Below are 18,648 nucleotides of genomic sequence, written 5' to 3' on the forward strand. Positions count from 1 at the left end.
ATGATGGTCGTGAGGCAAATCAGAGAAACTTCAGACCGACTCTTACACCTTTTACAGAAAAAAATGTATTCCCTCAGCCCTGTGTAAAGCCTTATTGAAAATTATGCACTTGAGGAGGGATTTTTTCCTCCTATCATCTGTTCTGTGAATTTGTGGAGATTAGAGTGTGTTGATGAACCCCAGAATACTCAGTTTTCCTCTGCAGTCGAGCTTAGACATGTCCAGAGTGTTCAGTATAACAGCATAAATCCCACAGCATAAATGATATTTATGTGCTTGTAATTCATTAATATTTTTTATCCTCTTGCCAGCTAGTAGACAATTTCATGTTCAATAATTGTTACTGACAAGCTGTGGAAAATAGGCAGGTGAATGAGTTTATTTTTTATCCTGCACCGTGATTATCCATTCTAGAGGATACACTCACCTTGATTTTCAGACATCCTGCACTGGAGAGCTGGTTCCTGGCGTTGGAGCTGAGCTCTATTCCTCAGCCTGGTCTGAACCCTGTCACTGTGAAGCTCCTGTCAGCTCACCTCAGTTCTGGGGAGCTCCAGCTGCTGAAAACAGGCACCCCTGCCCTGCAGAGCATCACAACGGATCACAGATGTCTTGTCCAAGTATTTCAAAGCCATTACCAAAGGTGTCCTGGAAGAGCTGCAGACTGGGGGGAAGGACCAAAGCCAGGTCTATCCCAGGAACTCTCACCAGCTGCAGGCTCTGGAGGAGCTGCACATGTACATGACTGCAGCTCAGCTGAAGGAGATCACTTTAACCATGCTGCAACTTCCTGAGATGGGCTTGGCTTCTCAGAAATCTGAAAAATCCCCTAAAATAGGGAAACCATTAAGCTTCTATGGACAAGTTTTGGTGCAGCTCTTTACAGACAGCTACCAAAGACAGCCTCAGCAAGGAGAACTTCAAGGAGCACGTTAAGGCTTTGGGGAAATTGATGTCAGCATCGGCCAGCAAAGATTTGGAGCGAGTTTTCCTTCAGGCTCTCCAGAGTGAGCTCTCACAGGTGGTGTTGAGGTGCAGGCTCTCTGTCCTGCCCAGTGCTCACACACCTCCCTGGCCATTGTGTGTGCTGATCCAGCATTCCAGGACTCACCTGCTGCAGTTGGAGCTCTGGTGTCTGAGCAGTGCCACTGGGAAGTACCTGAGGAAACACATGGAGAGCTTTCTTCCACTCCTCCATGTGTATTTGCAGAGACCTGTATGGTTTCAGCCAACCTTCTGCAGGTAAAGGCACCACTGAGCCCTGCCTGATGCAGGAGGCCATTCCCTGTTCAGGATCTGCTGGCCTTAAGGGCTGGCAATCTTCACACCACAGATAAAGGTGATAACACTTGGATGTCTGACCTCTAGGTACCTGTGCAGCACTAAAGGTGAAGAGCTGTTCTGAGGCTGGCCTGTTAGACTGAAGCCAAGTGTTCTTGCACTTACTGCTGCCCAGATTTCTCTTTTGAAGCCCTTATTTAATGTTTAGTGAACGTGGAAATCTGCCATTGTGCTTCTCCTGGTTTAGTACAGGAGGTAAAACCTTTTGCTCAGCAATGGACAGAAGAGTGTCTGGAGCGTGCAATGCCACAGCCAGATGGTTTTTGCACAACCTGAGCTTTCACTTTTGCAGAGTCCAAAAAGTTTCTTTCTAAAACAAACCTCCAGCTGTGGGCTGGCTACAGTAATGCTCTTCTTGTCCCACCCCAGGGGTCTCTCTAGGCGTGAGACCTCCTCAGAGAGGACATGCAGGGGGTCAGGAGTCTGGCTTCTCTCAGAGTTACCAGCAAGAAAGCTTCTCCAGATGACCTTGTGTTGTTGCAGAGCTGTTTATTTATCTTATCTCCCAAAATGTTTCAGTCAGCCCAACACTCTGCAAGGCGACCATCACAGAACTGCCCCGGGGGGGGCTGTGCCAAATCTTTTATACCTAAAACTACCTATACAATGTTTACAAACTCTTCCCAATGCCTTGCAATCTCTTTGCAATGTCCAGTTCTTTCCCCATCCAATCTGTGGTTCCCAGGATTCATCCCCAACATGGATAACATGAAGAAGAAGGAAGAAGGAGCCCACCACACCCAGGTTCCTCCATCTTGACCACATGGCCCTCAATATAAACAATCCAAAAACCTACTTATTCTACATTCTAATATTCTAATTTACACTCTGCTTGTTCTCATGTTTTGTGATTCTTCCCTCAGTGTTGGCAAACTCTCCCAAGGAGCTAAATCCAGCCCCTGCAGCTCTTGGGCACCATTTGGGGGTCTCAGAGGGGTCTGCCAGGGGGGTTTTTGCATCCCCAAAGGATTCAGGGAGACACCCTGGACTCCCACATCCGTTTGAGAATAACAGTCACTGGCCAGATACATTCATCTTCGACATGTAGGGCATAGCTCTGATGGCTTGGAAGTTTTTGTGGACTGAGGACAATTTCTTCCAAAATGTCCAAATTCCCCACAATTGTAACATTGTCCTTCAGACGGATTGTTTTTCTTCTTTTGATTTGCAAAAACCTGCGTCTGAAGGACTTCTGTTATTTGCTCCTTGACTATTGAAGCTATGTGTTGTGAAGCTCCAATTTTGTCACAGGCTTCAACCATCTGCCTCAAAGAGGGCTCACCTGGGATAGCACTGATGACTCTCTGACATTCTGGGTTTGCATTTGCAAATGCAAGTCTTCTCAGCAGATGTGGCCTGGCCGACTCTTCTGTGATTTGCCTATCTATAGCTTGTGTAAGTTTGTCAACAAACGTAGAAAAAGGTTCAGATGGTCCTTGTTTGATTTCTGTGTAAATGATACCATGTGTCCCTGCTGGTGAAACTTGAAGAATTGCTCTGCGTGCTGCTTCCTTGACATCCTTCAGCACTTCCCTTGGGAGTCTGGAGGCTTGTGCTGGATTGTTGTGAGGAGGGTCCCCTGCCAGTTCTGCCACAGTGAGGTTGGCGTGCAGACCGCCCTGGTATTTATTCTGCAGCTCCTGAAGCTCTTCTCCATTTGCTCTCCCACATAAGTCCTTGTGTGTCAGTAAGTATCAATGACACAAGAGATCTTATGTCATATGGAGTCAAGTCATACTCGTTGAAAATACCTTTTAAAAGCTGTTTGAAATATGAAGATCCCAGTCCGTAATCTCTAATTGCCTCGATTAAGTCTTTAACTAATTCATGATTAATTTTTGCCATCTCGGATTTTGTCCTTGTGGATCATAATTCACTGGCATGGCTCTCTCACTAGTCCCAATGGCAGGACATTCTCTGCTTCTTGCCAAGTCCATTCTGATATTTGTCCAATCTACTAAAGTATCTTGTGCTGCAGAAATCTGTGTCTCTGCAGAAATTTGTCTGTGAAAAGAAACTATTTGTTGAGATTGAGGCCAGGCTGCTGCCTCATTCATTCTTTGTTCCACAGATATTGTCGGTATTTGTGGTTCTTGTTGCATTGTTCTTGGTTCTGGCTGAAGAATTCGAGAACTTTGTGAAAATTCGGCTTTCTTCTGAAGATGAGGTTCAAAAACACTTCTCATTTGCTGTAAAAATCCTTCAAAAATGTTTTTCAGAATCACAGCCACAGACCTTTGAACCAGCGCTTGCCGTGCTTGCTGGAATTCCCTCTGATGCTGTAATACATAAAGTGTTTCCCGGATCTTCTGCAGGAGCTTGTAGAATTTTGTTTCCAACATCCGCTTGTTTTTTGTATTTAACTGGAAAATAGTCCTGCAATGTTAACGGGTCGCCACGAGGCGGCGCTGTTGGCCTCGCTTGGAATGACTCGCTTTGTTGTTGTCGTGGCCATGGCAACGGCTCGGGCTCCGGCACCTGGCCCCGCCCCCAGGGGTGTGGCCACTCCTCCCTCGGCCACGCCCCCATCCGGCACGGGCCAGCCCCGCCCTGCGTCCCGCAGCTGATCTGCTGTCAGAGCCGCTGCTGTGCTGACCCATTTCCGGTCCTTCCGAGCTGAAATCACCGCTCTCTGAACTAGATCTTGGCCTTGGGGCCCGCACGCTGTGACGTCTGTCTATATTCGAGCGTCCCTGTTCTGTTCCTGTCACTTCCGGGTTCGGGGATGCCGGCACCTCCCGGCACTGCGCCTGCGTGTGCTCCCTACGTCTGGGCCGAACCACGCATGCGCCGCTGGCTGCTCCCGGGTCGGGCTGTCCTACTGATCCCCCTCCCGGGTGTGACCCGCTCCCCCCGGGCGCGGACGGCCCCGCCGCCGCTTGTGTGCTGCCCGCCGAGACCCCCCCGTCCCCGGCATGGGCGGCGCCGCTCTCGCATCGCGAGAAATCCGCCCGCTCGGCGCCTGCGCGGCTCCCGCGGGTCGGGCCGATCCCGCCGCCCCTGGGGTGGCTCTGCCGGGGCTCCCGGTGAGGCGCCACTGACCAGCGGCGTTTTCCCGCGGACAGCGAATCGCACCGGGGTTTCTGCGCTCATATCTCCGCCCCCCGCCGCTGCTGCGCGCGTCCCTGTCCCCCCCGCCCCGCTTTCCGAGCTCTGTGGCGTCCCCCTCCGCGGCAGCGGTGACCAAGCCGGTAAAATGTCACCGGTTTGAAATCCCGATGGTGTTGCAGTTACTGTGTGCGTTCCCGCGGCACCACGAATTGGAGTTACGGTTCGTTCTGCCATTGCACAAGTGTAAGGTATCGTGTGTCCCGTTTCGTCTCCTTGCCCTGATCCCCCCACCGGCCCCGGGGTAGAATGCGATTGTCTCCCTGCTGGTGGTGAGGATACAAAATTCTTTGGAAAAACCTCCCTTCTGAGTTTTCCCGATTTAGGGGGGTAGGTTCAGGTAATTCTAGGAATTGGGGTGAATCTGAGGAATCTGGGACGATTTGTGTAGACACCAGCTGCTGGCTGGATGTCCCCTTCTCAAGTCCCGAGAGACCTCTATGGCCTTCAGAGGACTAGAAACCTTTATTTTTTCAGCAGACAATGCCTCTAGCATTACTCGTGCTACTGTTAAAAGATCCTTTTCTTTATTATCTTTCATTGTCGCAGCATGGTATACATCTCTGTTCACCTGCTGCCAAAATTCTATTGTAAATATCTGATTTGTCCCAGCTCGAGGGTAACGCAAACGTACCCACACAAGCAAATCTCTGAGTTCATCCTTTGTTACTGAAATTGAATGGGAGGAGGCCAAAGACTTAAACATGGATAATATTTGGACCTGTTCGTGGCTGAAGGACCCACCCATTGTATGTGACTATAGTGTATCTTAAATCTGAACAGCCTTACCCAAAAGTAAGATTCCCAAACCGAGTCAGAGTTCTCCTGGGCGTCCGTCCAGCAGATGCACAGGGAGAGGAATTCCCGGGATCCTCCCTTGTGACACGAGCCTGGGAGCTGACTCTTCTGGCACCAGCTCAAGGTCTCTCTTCTGCAGCTCTCTTCAGGTGGATTTTCAGGGTCTGGCGTTCGTGTTCACCCTGTGAACCACGCAGCCAAAACTCACGAGTCCACAAGTCCAGATGTGCACCCAGGGACGACAAATGTCCCACCCCAGGGGTCTCTGTAGGCGTGAGACCTCCTCAGAGAGGACATGCAGGGGGTCAGGAGTCTGGCTTCTCTCAGAGTCACCAGCAAGAAAGCTTCTCCAGACGACCTTGTGTTGTTGCAAGGCTGTTTATTTATCTTATCTTCTGAAAGGTTTCAATCAGCCCGACACAGGTCCGCTCTGCAAGGCGACCATCACAGAACTGCCCCGGGGGGGGCTGTGCCAAATCTTTTATACCTAAAACTACCTATACAATATTTACAGACTCTTCCCAATGCCATGCAATCTCTTTGCAATGTCCAGTTCTTTCCCCATCCAATCTGTGGTTCCCAGGATTCATCCCCAACATGGATAACATGAAGAAGAAGGAAGAAGGAGCCCACCACATCCAGGTTCCTCCATCTTGACCACATGGCTCTTAATATAAACAATCCAAAAACCTACTTATTCTACATTCTAATATTCTAATTTACACTCTGCTTGTTCTCATGTTTTGTGATTCTTCCCTCAGTGTTGGCAAACTCTCCCAAGGAGCTAAATCCAGCCCCTGCAGCTCTTGGGCACCATTTGGGGGTCTCAGAGGGGTCTGCCATGGGCGGTTTTGCATCCCCAAAGGAGTCAGGGAGATACTCTGGACTCCCACACTCCTAAGCTGGCTGTCCAGAACTTTCTAAACCCACAACAGCATTACATCTATGGACAAGTGTGTTAAATCCTCTACCAGCAAACCATGAGTTAGGATTCAACTGGATAGAACAGGATCACTTGAATTTCATTTCTTTTGTTGTCCAAAAATGTAAATAGAAAAGGAAATGGGCTGACTGGGGCTGTAGCTCTACCTACAAGCTCAAGCAGTGGTAAGACCTTGTCAGCACCCTGGGAAGCAGCAGATGGGTGAAGAAGTGAATCTCTCTGGAGCACTTCTCCCTAACAGATTAGCAGCTGCTGTAGCACCGTTTCCTACAAACTGAGTAGTCTGGGCCTGGATTAGAAAGTGATTTGGGATTAGTGTGTTGTTATTAACACCTGCAGCTGGTGGAACCTGTGCCCTCTGCTCTCCCTGCAGTTGTCTCAGCTGTCACACCTGTCGTGAGGAAAGCCCTGTGCAAGGATCCCTGCCCTGGGATTCAGGATGCTGGAGCATCGAGGCCTCCCTGAAACTGCAAATTCTTTCTAAGTTGTTGCCACCTTTGGAAAGCAAAGGGCTGCACAGTCTTTTTTAGGGTACTTTTTAGGGATTTTTAAAAGTTTTTTTTTTTTTTTTTTTTTTTTTAGGTTTCTTTTTGATTTTTAGGGGATTTTGAGTGGTTTTTTGAGTGTTTTGGGGGGTTGGTTTTGGGGGATTTTTTGGGGGGATTTTTGTGGGGTTTTGGGTGGGTTGGGGGGTTCTTGGGAGGTTTTGGTTTTTGGGGAGGTTTGGGGTTTTTGCGGGTGTTTTTGGGTTTCTGTGGTTTCTTTGTTTTTCTCTTCTTGTTTTTGTACTTTTTTTGTTTTGGCAGGGGTTTTTTTCCACATTTTTCCCCCAAAACTTTCCCTCCCCATGTCTGCTTTTTTAAGCATCTCTACAAGGAGATGCTGGAGGGCACTGAGACACCCAGTGACAAAACTTTGTGTGAGGAAGCAGCTGCTGAACAGGTGAGTCAGTGTGGCTTTGTAGTGGGAACTTTTTTCCCTTTTTATATTTTATATTTATCTATATATTTATCTATTTATATATTTATATTTATATTTATATTTATATTTATATTTATATTTATATTTATATTTATATTTAATTTTATATTGCTGATTCCTGTCTGGTGCCCCCAGAAAAAAATGGGGGCTGTGAGGAAAAAAGAAATTTAAATCAAGGAGAGTTACTCCTCTTTGTTATTGTGTGTGTTTGAACTGTGGGAAATAGCCCTCCACCTGTGATTTTAAGGGGACAGACAGAGGCGGAGGCGGCCACGGTGGGGACACGGCCACTGGCCTTAAACCACGCCCCTTCCCTCCCAGACATGCCCTTTCTCAGTAAACCACTCCTGTTTCATCCAAGCCACGCCCATGTCCTCTGAAACCACACCCCTTTTCTGTAAACCACACCCATTTCATACAAATCACGCCCATGCCCTGTTAAACCACACCCCTTTACATAAACCACACCCATTCACCCAAACCACGCCCATGCCATTAAACCACACCCATTTACATAAACCACACCCGTTTCACCCAAACCACGCCCATGCCCTGTTAAGCCACACCCCTTTACATAAACCACACCCATTCCACCCAAACCACGCCCATGCCATTAAACCACACCCATTTACATAAACCACACCCGTTTCACCCAAACCACGCCCATGCCCTGTTAAGCCACACCCCTTTACATAAACCACACCCCATTCACCCAAACCACGCCCATGCCGTTAAACCACACCCCTTTACATAAACCACACCCATTTCACCCAAGCCACGCCCCTTTACACAAAGTCACACCCGTGACCTCTGACCCCTCACTCGGGCCATCTCCGGCTGCCCGTCACCATCGGCCATCTGCAAGAGTCCATTGAGTGACCATCGAGTGGTCACCCAGTGGTCACTCAGCGGCCATCGAGGACCTTCAGGAAGGACGTCTGCGTTGGGTCCAGTTTGGCGTTGCACTCCACCTTGGGGGAGAGGCCCAGGGGGGTCAAGGGGTCAGGGTGGTGTCAGGTGACCACACCTTGAGTGACCACAACCCCCCCACACACACCACAGCGTCCTCGTGGGGAGAGTTGTTACTGACCGCCAGCAGGACTGGGCAGCAGGGAGAGGGGTCAAGGTGTCACTCAGGGAGTCAGTGGTCAGTGAGGGGTCACTCAGCAAGGGAGCACTCAGGTCAGTGGTCAGTGAGGGGTCACTCAGCAAGGGAGCACTCATGGGTCAGTGGTCACTCAGGTGTCACTCGGGGGTCAGTGGTCAGTGAGGGGTCACTCAGCAAGGGAGCACTCAGGTCAGTGGGCATTCAGGGATCACTCAGTGGTCAGTGAGGAGTCACTTGCGGTTCAGTGGTCACTCAGGTGTCACTCGGGGGTCAGTGAGGGGTCACTCAGCAAGGGAGCACTCATGGGTCAGTGGTCACTCAGTGGTCAGTGAGGGGTCACTTGCAGGTTATGTGACCGATCAAACGGCGCAGCATTCACCCGAGCCCGAGCCCAACTCCTAGGACAGACCCTTTATTGGCATCGTGCTGGGACAGCCCAGCAGGCAGAGCCCCCTTGGCCGGGGCGGGGGGTTACGAGGGTCTGGGGGCCGGGACCATGGGGACCAGGAGGGTCCGGGGGCCAGGACCATGGGGACCAGGAGGGTCTGGGGGCCGGGACCATGGGGACCAGGAGGGTCCTGCCCCGCGGCGCGGGGCCGGCTCAGCTGCGCTCCTCCAGGCTCAGCCGGTCGAACAGGTACTCGCCGAGGCCAGCCGAGCTGCCCCCGGGGCCAGCGGCTCCCCCCGAGAGGCGCCGCAGGTTGGTGGCGTGGTCCCCCAGCGCCTTGATGGCCTTCACCTGCTCATCCAGGTAGTGCGACTCCAGGAAGTCACAGAGCTGTGGGACAACGGGGAACCAGGCAGGGCTGAGGGTCTGGGGGAGGTGAGGGACCCCCAGGAGCAGCTGGAGATTCCAAGGTGCCAAGGTGCAGATGTGGGGAAAGGCAGTAGCACAGGGAAAGGCAGGAATTTGGGAGTGTGGAGAGGGGTCAGAGCCCTGAGGGAGCCCCGTGGTGGTACCAAGGTGCAGATGTGGGGAAAGGCAGGAATTTGGGAGCACACTGAGGGGTAAGAGCCCTGAGGGAGCCACGTGGGGGTGAGGCACAGGGAAAGGCAGGAATTTGGGAGCACACTGAGGGTCAGAGCCCTGCGGGCCGGGGGGCAGGAGCCAGAGCAGCACTCACGTGCGGGTCCCCGTTCTGGGCAGCCAGCCCGTGCAGGTCCAGCAGCGCCTGGTTCACCGAGCGCTCCAGCTGCAGCGCCGCTTCCACCGCCTCCAGCGCCGAGCCCCAGGTGTCCCGCTCCGGCTTCTGCGGGGCACGGGCCGTCAGTCCCGCCCCGGGCCCCCCGAGAGACCAGCCGCCCTCCCGAGCCCTGCCCGCCGCGCACCTTGATGTCCTGCAGCAGGACGCGGCCCCCGCGGCGCGTCTGGAAGCGCAGCAGCTCCTGGGCGTGATCCCGCTCCTCCCGCGACTGCTCCAGGAAAAAGCGAGCCAGCCGCGGCAGCGCCACGTCGTCCCTCTCGAAGTAAAACCCCTGCGGGAGGGAGGAGAGGGAGAAGAGGTCAGGGGGAGGCACCCAGGACCCCCCTCCACACCAAATTTTTGGGGTTCCGCTCTCCCGAGCGGCGCCGGCACCGGGAGCGGGTTTTGGGATGCGGGAAAGGCAGGGGGGTGTCCCCCCAACCCCGGGGCGGGGGTCCCGAGCCCCCCTACCATGGAGAGGTAGACGTAGGAGGCGTGGAGCTCCATGTTGGCCATGCGGTTGACGGCGGCTTCGCAGTCGCGGTGATAGTTCTGGCGGATCTGGGAGTCCATGGCGGGACGGACGGACGGACAGACGGATGGACAGATGGACGGGCGGATGGACGGCCGGGATGGACAAAGGGCCGAGAGCAGCCGGTTCCGTTCAAGCACTGTTGAAGCGAGAACACGGCTGTGGCGGCTGGAAACCCGGCAGGGGCTTTTATAGCCCGGCCCGCGGGGCGGGGATAAGAGGCGACCCCCCCCACTCTGTCCCCTCCGGAAGGGGCGCGGTGGCCTTGGCCCTTGTCCCTGTTTGTCACATGGCCCCGCAGTCAGCATGACGGGGCAGATCTCGGGGGGTGGGGGTCCGACCCCACCTTTGTGTCCCCCCCCCATGAGGGGTCCCCCGGCTGGCGGGGGGCGCTGCTGGGGGAGAGCCCCGGTTCGCTGCTGGGTTGGGGGACACGGGGAGCCTGGCGGGGGTTGGGGGGAGCTGGGGGGTGTTTTTTGGGTGTCCCGCCGGGTGCTGAGGTGCCGATCGCCCGTTAAGCGGAGTTTAATGGGTTATAGGGTGCGGGAGGAGCTGACTCAGCGCCGGCACCGTAAAAGAGGAACTTGGCCCCGGGGAAGCGCTGACTCCGCGGTTCCGCCGCTCCGGGGCTGGGGCGGACTGGGGGGAGACTGGGTGGAACTGGGAGCCCTTCATCCTTTGGGGGGACCCGGTTGGGCTGGAGCTCAGACGAGATTCGGGGGGAGCAGCGGCCCCGGACCCCAGTGCAGATCACCCCAAAAACCGCCCCTGGCGCTGGGTCCGGCGGTCCCGTGCAGGGGGGTCCGGATGTGCGACCCCCGCCCCAACACCCCCCCGCGATCGGGACCCACTGACCCCAAACACCCCCAGACACTTTGGGGGGAGGTACAGCTCCTCCCCACGTTTTCCCCCTTAACCAGGACCCCCAATCCCCGAGGTGTTGGACAAAGGAAAGGAGGAGGGGCACCCGGTCCCCCCAAAAGCGGCCGCCTCCAGCCACGTGGAAAAGCGAAAGCGAAAGCGGCGCTGCCCTGTTCCCCCCCCCCCCCCCCCAATTCCTGTGGGGTCCCCCCCTTTCCCCGTGCGCATCCCGAGACCCCCGAGGGCTCCCCCGAGGTTTTTGGGGGGCTGGGAGGTGGGGGGGAGGGGGGTCAGGCCCATGAAGCATCGCGTTTGTTTTTTATTTCCATCGAAATTCCCGAGATACAAAAACCAAGGTACAAAAAAACAGAAGAAAAAAACCACTACGGAGATAAGCTGGGGGGGGGGGGAGGGAAGGCAGGGCCCACCCGTTTTTTTTTGGGAGGGCGGGCTCCCCGTGACGTCACCCCCGAGAGCACCATGGGGGTTGGGAGGAGGGGTCACGTCCCCCCCTCCCCCCCCCCTCGGGAACACGGGGGGGGGGGGGGAAATCTCCAAAACCGGGGGGGGGTTGAGGGGGTGTAAACGGGGGGTGTGGCCCCCCCCACCCTGAGAGCCTCCGCCCCGGGAGGGGGGTATTGCACCTGGGGGGGCCCTTTTTGGGGGGTGGGGACCCCCAATAAATACTCACCCTACAGCCATGGCTGTAACCCTCCCCCCCACACCCCCAACCTCATTTTTGGGGAGGGGGGGGTCACAGAGACACCCCACCCACCCCCACGTCGGGGGTGGAACCGCAGGACCCCCTCCCCCACTCAAAGCACCACAAGTCCTGGGGTCAAACCGAGGCCAGGGAGCCCCAGCACCAGGACTGGGGGGCACGGGAGGGCAAAGGGGGGTGTCCCCACCCCGATCAGCCCCAACCCGCCCCCCAAATCCCAGCTGTGGGCTCCAGATACTTATGGGAAGAGCTGGAGGGAGCCTTGAGGAGGGAGGGGAAGGTTCCCCCCAGCTCGGCCGCCACCCCAAAATGCAGGTGAGCCAGTCCTGTTGGTTAAAACCCCCCCGGCCCTGGAAGGCACTGGGGGTCAGCACCATCCCTGCCGGCAGGGCCAGTCCGGGGAGGGGTCCCGGGGGCGGGGGCACACAAAACGTGGCCCCCCCGGGGGTCTAGGACATCTTCCAGATGGTCAGCGAGGCCGTCAGCACGCCGGCGGCGAAGATGGTGATGGTCTGCCAGGTGGGGGTCCCAAAGTGGGACAGAAGCCCTTCCTGGGGGAGGTGACACAGCAGGGGGAGGTCACCATGTCACCCCCAGAACAACCAGACTCAGGGGAGTTGGGACACAGAGGAGGGATGGGAGGATTTGGGGTAAAAGAGGGTGTTGGGGACGGGAAATTCCCAAAAAGGGGCTCGGCCCCCCTGAGGAACTGGATTTGGGGTACAAGGGGGTCTTAGGGACCAAAGAATGGGGGGTCTGGGGCCTCACCCATCCGCCCTGGGCCTGGATCCAGGCCAGCACGTGCTCCTGGAGATACTCCATGGTCCAGCGCAGGATGGTCTGCACCAGCTCGGGCACCTTGGTGCAGAGAGCCTGCAGGGGCAGGGAGTGCTCAGAGGGGGCTCAGGGGCACCGGGGGGGGGTCCTGGGGGGCTCCACACCCACCTTCAGCACCAGCTTGCAGGCAAAGTAGAACAGGGCCACCACGCGGCCCCAGTTGAAGGTGCCGTCGGCGAACATCTCCTTGGCCACGCGGAAAAACAGCTTTTTGGGGGCGTCACAGCCCACCTGCTCGATCATCCTGGGGCGGGGCAGGGTGGGGGCGGTCAGGGCAGGCTCGGGGACGCCACGGGCTCCCCCCGAGAAGCGGCAGCCGCCCACCTCTGCAGCTCCATGTTGCTGTCGAGCTCGTCGCCGATGCGCCGCAGGCACTCGCTGAGGCGTTTGGTGTCGGGGCTGCTGGGCTGGGGCTCGCCCAGCTCGGCCACGCTCAGCGCCACGGCCTGCGGGTCCCCGCAGCGCTCCACACGGTCCCGCACGAACCTGGCAGCGCCGGCACGCTGGCTACGGCCGCGACCCGCCCCGCCTGCAGTCCCCTCCCGAGTCCCCCTGATGTCACATCCACACCCTGTGTCCCCCTGGGACAAGTCCCCCCACGTCCCTCAATTCCCCCTTGCACCCCGTGTCCCCCCAGTTCTGCATCCCCTCCCCCCAAGTTTCGAGTCCCCACAAGTCCCCCATGCACCCCCAAATCCCAGGATCCTCTCAAGTCCCCCCACGTCCCTCAATTCCCCCTTGCACCCCGTGTCCCCCAGTTCTGCATCCTCTCAAGCTTCTCCCCCCAAGTTTCGAGTCCCCCCAAGTCCCCCATGCACCCCCAAGCCCCAGGATCCTCTCAAGTCCCCCCACGTCCCTCAATTTCCCCCTTGCACCCCGTGTCCCCCAGTTCTGCATCCTCTCAAGCCAAGTTTCGAGTCCCCACAAGTCCCCCATGCACCCCCAAGCCCCAGGATCCTCTCAAGTCCCCCCCATGTCCCCTCTGCACCCCAGTCCCCCCCGCACCCTGTGTCCCCCCTTGTCCCCCTGCACACTGCCAGGCTCCCCAGATCCCCAGGCCCTGGCTTCCCCCAGCTTGCTCTCATGTCCCCGAGTCCTCTCCCAGCCCCGAGCTGTCCCCGCACTCTGTGCCTCACAGGTCGCCCCTTGTCCCGTCCCAGCCCCGCCCGTTCTCCCGGCGGTGCCCGCCTCCCCCCTACTCACGCTCGCAGCAAGATCGCCCCTGTCTGCATGATCTGGTCCGAGGAGGCACCTGCGGAGAGCGGGGAGCTTACCGGGGAGAACCGGCCACAGACCGATCACCGACCGGCCACAGAGCGGCCACCGACCGGCCATAGACCGATCACTGACCGACCGCCGCCGCCCTCTCCGGCCCGTACAGGTCGCTCCCCTCCGCGGGTCCCGCCAAGCCCTCCACTCACCACCGCCTCCCGGGGGCGGGGCGGGCTCGCCGGAGCCGCCGCCAGCCCCGGCCCCGGGATCTCCTCCGCCGCCGCCGCCGCCGCTGCCCCCGCCCCGCTGGGCCGAAGCCGCTGCCGCCGCCATGGCGCCCGAACCACGTGGTCCCGTCCGGCGTCACGTGAGACCGGCGGCGCGGCGCGCCCTGATCACGTGATGGGACCGAGCGGTCTATGGGCAGGGGCGGAGCGGCCGCGCCCCTCGCCACGACCCCAGCGCTCCGGTCACGCCCCTCGCCCGTCACTCATTTCTCGGCCACACCCCTTGGCCGGGCCGGCCCCGCCCCCGCAGCCCCCCGGGGGTCACCCCGCAGTCCCGGGGTCACACCGGGGGTCACACCGGGGGTCACCGCACCCACCGACCATGAGGGTCCCGGGGCGACGCCCCCGTTGCGCTTCCGCCGCCCCCGGCGCCTCCCGCGGGGCCCCGGACGGGGCGGGAGGAGCGGCCGCAGGTGCGCGGGGGGAACCGGGGGCCCGGGGGGCGGTTCGGGCTTGGGGTGCGCTCTGAGGCCGTGTGTGTGGGAGCCCCGCGCAGACATGAATCCCAAAAGCTGCCTCGGCTGCACCAAGTGCTTCGTCTTCCTCCTCAACCTCTTCTTCTTCGTGAGTGGGGCTGGGGGGAGGATGGGGGGAGGATTTGGGGGGCAGGGGGGAGAGGGGGGAGGTAAAACTTGGGAGGGCGGGACATACAGCTCGGGGGGACTCGGGGGGACGGGGGAGCCTGGGGCTGAGGGGGTGCAACAACCTCCCAGTGTGTACGGGCACTGGGGGCCCCCCATTTCCTGACCTGGGCTCCCCCCGCAGTTCCTGGGCATCCTCCTCCTCGCCTTCAGCTTTTGGCTCCTCTTCGACCGGCAGAGCTTCGCCGCCGTGCTAGGTAAGGGACCCCCAAGGCCTGGGGTACCCCAAGACGGGCGGCACCCCGAGCTGAGAAGCTCGCTGACCCCCCCCTGCCCCCCAGGGTCACCGCTGGTCAGCCTGAGGCTCTGGTCTTACGGCTTCTCTGGGGTCGGCATCGTCACCATGCTCCTGGGATTCCTGGGGTGCCTGGGGGCCCTCAAGGAGGTCAAGGTCATGCTGGGGCTGGTGAGCTGGGGGGGTTCGGGAGGGGTCTCGGAACTGGGAGGGGGCTGGGGTGGCTGTGCTGCAACTTCCTGGGGCAACCGCGGGGCCACGTGGGGCCACCACATCCTGTGCCCGGGGAGCAGCGGCGGGGAGCGGGGGGACCGCTCTGACCTGCCCCCAGTGCCGGGGAGGGGCTGAGGGGGGAGGTCGGGCTGACCCCCGCCTTCCCTGTTTATCCCCGAAAGTATTTTGGCCTGCTGCTGCTGCTCTTCGCTGCCCAGATCACGGTGGCCATAATCGTCTACACGCAGCGTGCCACTGTGAGTGCAGGGGCGAACCCTGGGCTGAGGGGGAGACCCCGGGGGTCGGGGGGGACCCTGGGGTCGTGGGGCAATGCTGTGCTGATCCCCCTCCCCAGCTGGCTACGAAGGTGGCCACCTACGCAGAGGAGCTGATCCGGGGGTACCCAGCCCAGGGACCACCCGGGGACCCCCACGAGAGCTGGGATGCTGTCCAGCAGCAGGTGAGACTCCCCCCAAAAGAACCCCAGAGCTACCCCATGGCCACCACACTGATCCCCTGCCCCCCTCTCCCCCACAGCTCGGCTGCTGTGGCTGGAAAAGACCCCAGGACTGGGACCAGCACGATGACACCACCACGGACAGGGACGGGGACAGGACCATCGCCTGCTCCTGCCTCAGGGCACCCAACGGCACCCACAAGCACCCATGGGTGCTGCCCCACGGCCGCTGCCCCGTGGCTGCCCCCGAGGACATCTTCCCCAGGGTGAGGCACGGGGGGATCAGGGGGTCCTGGAGCTCTGGGAGGGGCCCCAAAGTGACCCCCGGTTGTCACCCCAGGGCTGCAAGGAGAGCGTCCAGACCTGGCTGGCTGGAAACCTGATCACCATCGTGGGGGTTTGCATAGGCATCGGCCTGGGGGAGGTAGGGGGGATGCCCTGGGCTGGGGGGCTGAGCTGAGGGTCCTGGGGGCGATCGGAAGACTGTGGGACCATAGGTTGGGTGGGCTGGGCAGCAGCCGGGGGCAGCCAGGGAGGGTTCAGGGGATGGTCCGTGGGGAGCCGGGGCGTTGGTGGTGATTCAGGGTGGCCAGAAGGGTCCGTGGTGGGCGTTCAGGGTGGCCGGGAGGCGGCCAGGGATCCGAGGGGGTCCGGGAAGGCTGATCCTGCTCTCTGCTCCCAGCTCTGCCTGCTGATGCTGTCGATGTTCCTGGTCCGGAACCTGGACTCCCACTACGAGAAGCTGCTGCGGGGGCTCTGAGGGGGCCAGGGTGCTGTGGGGGGAAGCGCGGAGGGCTTTGTCCTTCAATAAAAGCCGTCGGGAAGCAGCGGAACCGAGACGGGACCGGGAGCGCACCGGGAGCGCGCGGCCCGCGTGGGGGCGGCCACGCCCCTTTCCCGTGGCCACGCCCCCTCCCCGCTGGGCGGGAACGGCTCGCGCCAGGCCCCGCCCCTCCCCTCGCCGTGAGGCGATCCCCCCCCCACCCCCACCGGTTCCCCCTCAGTCCCACGACGGTCCCGGGACCCCTCAGAAACCCCCGACCCCCGGCTCTGCCCGGGGGCAGCGCCGGCACCGGAGCACCCCCGAACACGATGGCTGCAGAGGGTCCCTGCGCCCCGGGCGCTGTCATCCCCCTGCCAGGTGCGGGGACCATGAGGGAGCGGGGCGGGGGAATGAGGCGCCGGGCCCCTCCATAACCCATGTCACCCCCCTCAGCCCCTGACGAGAGCGGCTGCTCGGACGAGTTTGCCCTGGACTGCACCTTCGCTGCCTGCGACCCCGAGCGAACAGGTAGCCAAATGCCCTGGGGAAGTGGTGGCCACAGCCAACCCTGGGGCCTTGGTGGCCACAGCCAAACCAGGGCCGTGGTAGCCACAGCCAAATCCCGGGATGGTGACCACAGCCAAACCCCCCAGGCCGTGGTGGCCACAGCCAAATCCCGGGATGGTGACCACAGCCAAACCACCAGAGCCGTGGTGTATACAGCCAAACCCCCGGGATGGTGACCACAGCCAAACCCCAGGGATGGTGGCCACAGCCAAACCCCAGGATTGTGACCACAGCCAAACCCCCTGGGCTGTGGTGGCCACAGCCAATCCCCAGGGATGGTGGCCACAGCCAAACCACCAGAGCCCTGCTGGCCACAGCCAATCCCCAGGGATGGTGACCACAGCCAAACCCCCGGGATGGTGACCACCATCCTCGGCCCGGCACAGGACTGGTGCAGCCGCAGCGGGTGGTCGAGTACGTGGCAGCGATGACGGGGCACAGCGGGCAGGACGGGCGGCTGCGGGCGCTGCGGCGGGCGCTGGACCCCGCGGCCGCGGGCACGGCGCTGGACTGGGCCGGGTTCCGCGCAGCCATGGGCGCCTGGATAGCAGCGTGCCGGCAGGACGGGTCAGTGCCGGGACGCGGGGCGAAACCTGGGCCTGGCGCAGCGGTCAGTGCCACTGACCCACGGCTCCGTCCACGCAGGGCCACAGAGGAGCAGGACGTGGCGATCGGTGACGCCGGAGCAGTGCTGGCGGGTGGGTGCTGGCACGGGAGAAGGGAGTCGGGGTGGCCCCAGTGGGACACAGGCACAGCCCGCTGTGTCCTGTCCCACAGAGGACGACAGACACGCGTCCCCAGCAGCCGCCCAGCGCCAGGGTGGCAGCACGGACGTCACCACCCCGTAAGTGCCGCTGCGGGGACACCCCGCCAGCCCCGGCCGTGCTCCCGGGAGCAGCCTGGGACTGTGGGACTCCCCAGCAGCGCCGAGGCCGCGGGGCTGCGGAGCCGCGCCCGGCAGCTGGCGGCCCAGAACAGCAAACTGCAGCGGGATGCGGAGCAGGCCGAGGAGCTCAACGCCCGCCTGGCCGAGGAGATTGCGCAGCTCCAGGCGCAGCTGCGAAGGTGCTCGGAGGGGCTCCCTGGCACGGGGCCTGGGCCAGCATCCCGGGAATGCTGAAATGCTGTTTGCCCCCGGCAGCAGCCGGCAGGCCCTGGAGCAGGCCAGGGTGGCCACCGAGGAGCTGGACGACATGAAGGCCGTGGTGAAGGGGCTGGAGGAGGAGAACACCGAGCTCCGGCGGCAGGCACGGCAGGCGGTGAGAGGCTAAGCAGAGGTGCCAGATGGTGTCACATCTGGTGTCACATGTGGTGTCACGCGGTGTCCCCTCATGGCCATGCCCTCCTCAGGAGAAGGAGCAGCACAGCCTGTGCTCGCAGGCTGAGGATCTGCAGGAGGAGGTGAGCCCGGTGCTGGGAGCTGCCCCAGTAGGGCAGTGCCTTGGGGAAGCCCAGCCCTGTTTCACCCCCGGCAGAACCAGCGGCTCCTCGCCGAGGGCCAGGGACTGCGGGAGCAGCTCCAGGCGCAGGCAGCCCGGATGGCCAGCCTGGAGGTGAGCGGTGCCACGGTGGCCAGGGTGGGTGGGCGGTGCTGGGGGCCCGTCACACCGTGACCAGGAGTCCCTGTCCCCATCCCTCTGCCCAGGCCCAGCTCTGCCGTGGCACTGCCCTGCTCTCTGCCCGGGACGCAGCCCTCGCCCAGGTGAGCGCTGCCCAGTGACACTGCCACCACCTCGGCTGTCACCGAGGCCACCCCCAGCCCTCTCCCATGGCCCCTCACGTGCAGGCTCTGTCCCACAGGCAGGGCAGCGGGCGCAGGAGCTGACAGCAGCACTGGAGGACTACGAGCGGGTGGTGCA

At 60.2% G+C, this 18,648-nt stretch overlaps 3 protein-coding genes and 1 long non-coding RNA gene across 4 annotated transcripts; 1 reads left to right on the plus strand and 3 right to left on the minus strand.

The window, feature by feature from the left end:
• Positions 1-623: 623 nt before the first annotated feature.
• On the minus strand, positions 624-6,287 carry LOC130251622 (uncharacterized). Its single transcript, XR_008840189.1, has 3 exons — positions 6,135-6,287; positions 1,112-2,329; positions 624-829 (listed from the first exon to the last, which is right to left on the minus strand). It is a non-coding gene; the product is annotated as an uncharacterized LOC130251622 (long non-coding RNA).
• Positions 6,288-8,675: 2,388 nt separating this feature from the next.
• Positions 8,676-10,582, minus strand: LOC130255231 (ferritin, higher subunit-like). Its single transcript, XM_056495661.1, has 4 exons — positions 9,935-10,582; positions 9,609-9,755; positions 9,404-9,529; positions 8,676-9,057 (listed from the first exon to the last, which is right to left on the minus strand). Exons 1-4 carry the CDS (start codon positions 10,358-10,360, stop codon positions 8,881-8,883), a joined length of 876 nt encoding a protein of 291 aa, XP_056351636.1. The 5' UTR covers positions 10,361-10,582; the 3' UTR covers positions 8,676-8,880.
• A 580-nt stretch (positions 10,583-11,162) lies between these two features.
• Positions 11,163-13,999, minus strand: BAX (BCL2 associated X, apoptosis regulator). The gene is made up of 6 exons (XM_056485409.1): positions 13,836-13,999; positions 13,618-13,666; positions 12,739-12,900; positions 12,523-12,658; positions 12,346-12,450; positions 11,163-12,128 (listed from the first exon to the last, which is right to left on the minus strand). The coding sequence occupies exons 1-6, from the start codon at positions 13,957-13,959 to the stop codon at positions 12,027-12,029; spliced, it is 678 nt and encodes a 225-aa protein (XP_056341384.1). The 5' UTR covers positions 13,960-13,999; the 3' UTR covers positions 11,163-12,026.
• LOC130250069 (leukocyte antigen CD37-like) lies at positions 13,972-16,314 on the plus strand. The gene is made up of 8 exons (XM_056485396.1): positions 13,972-14,477; positions 14,679-14,751; positions 14,836-14,960; positions 15,185-15,259; positions 15,358-15,462; positions 15,540-15,725; positions 15,800-15,883; positions 16,142-16,314. Exons 1-8 carry the CDS (start codon positions 14,046-14,048, stop codon positions 16,217-16,219), a joined length of 1,158 nt encoding a protein of 385 aa, XP_056341371.1. The 5' UTR covers positions 13,972-14,045; the 3' UTR covers positions 16,220-16,314.
• Positions 16,315-18,648: the final 2,334 nt, after the last annotated feature.

The sequence above is a fragment of the Oenanthe melanoleuca genome, chromosome 1 (assembly GCF_029582105.1).
Source record: "Oenanthe melanoleuca isolate GR-GAL-2019-014 chromosome 1, OMel1.0, whole genome shotgun sequence".
NCBI lineage: Eukaryota > Metazoa > Chordata > Aves > Passeriformes > Muscicapidae > Oenanthe > Oenanthe melanoleuca.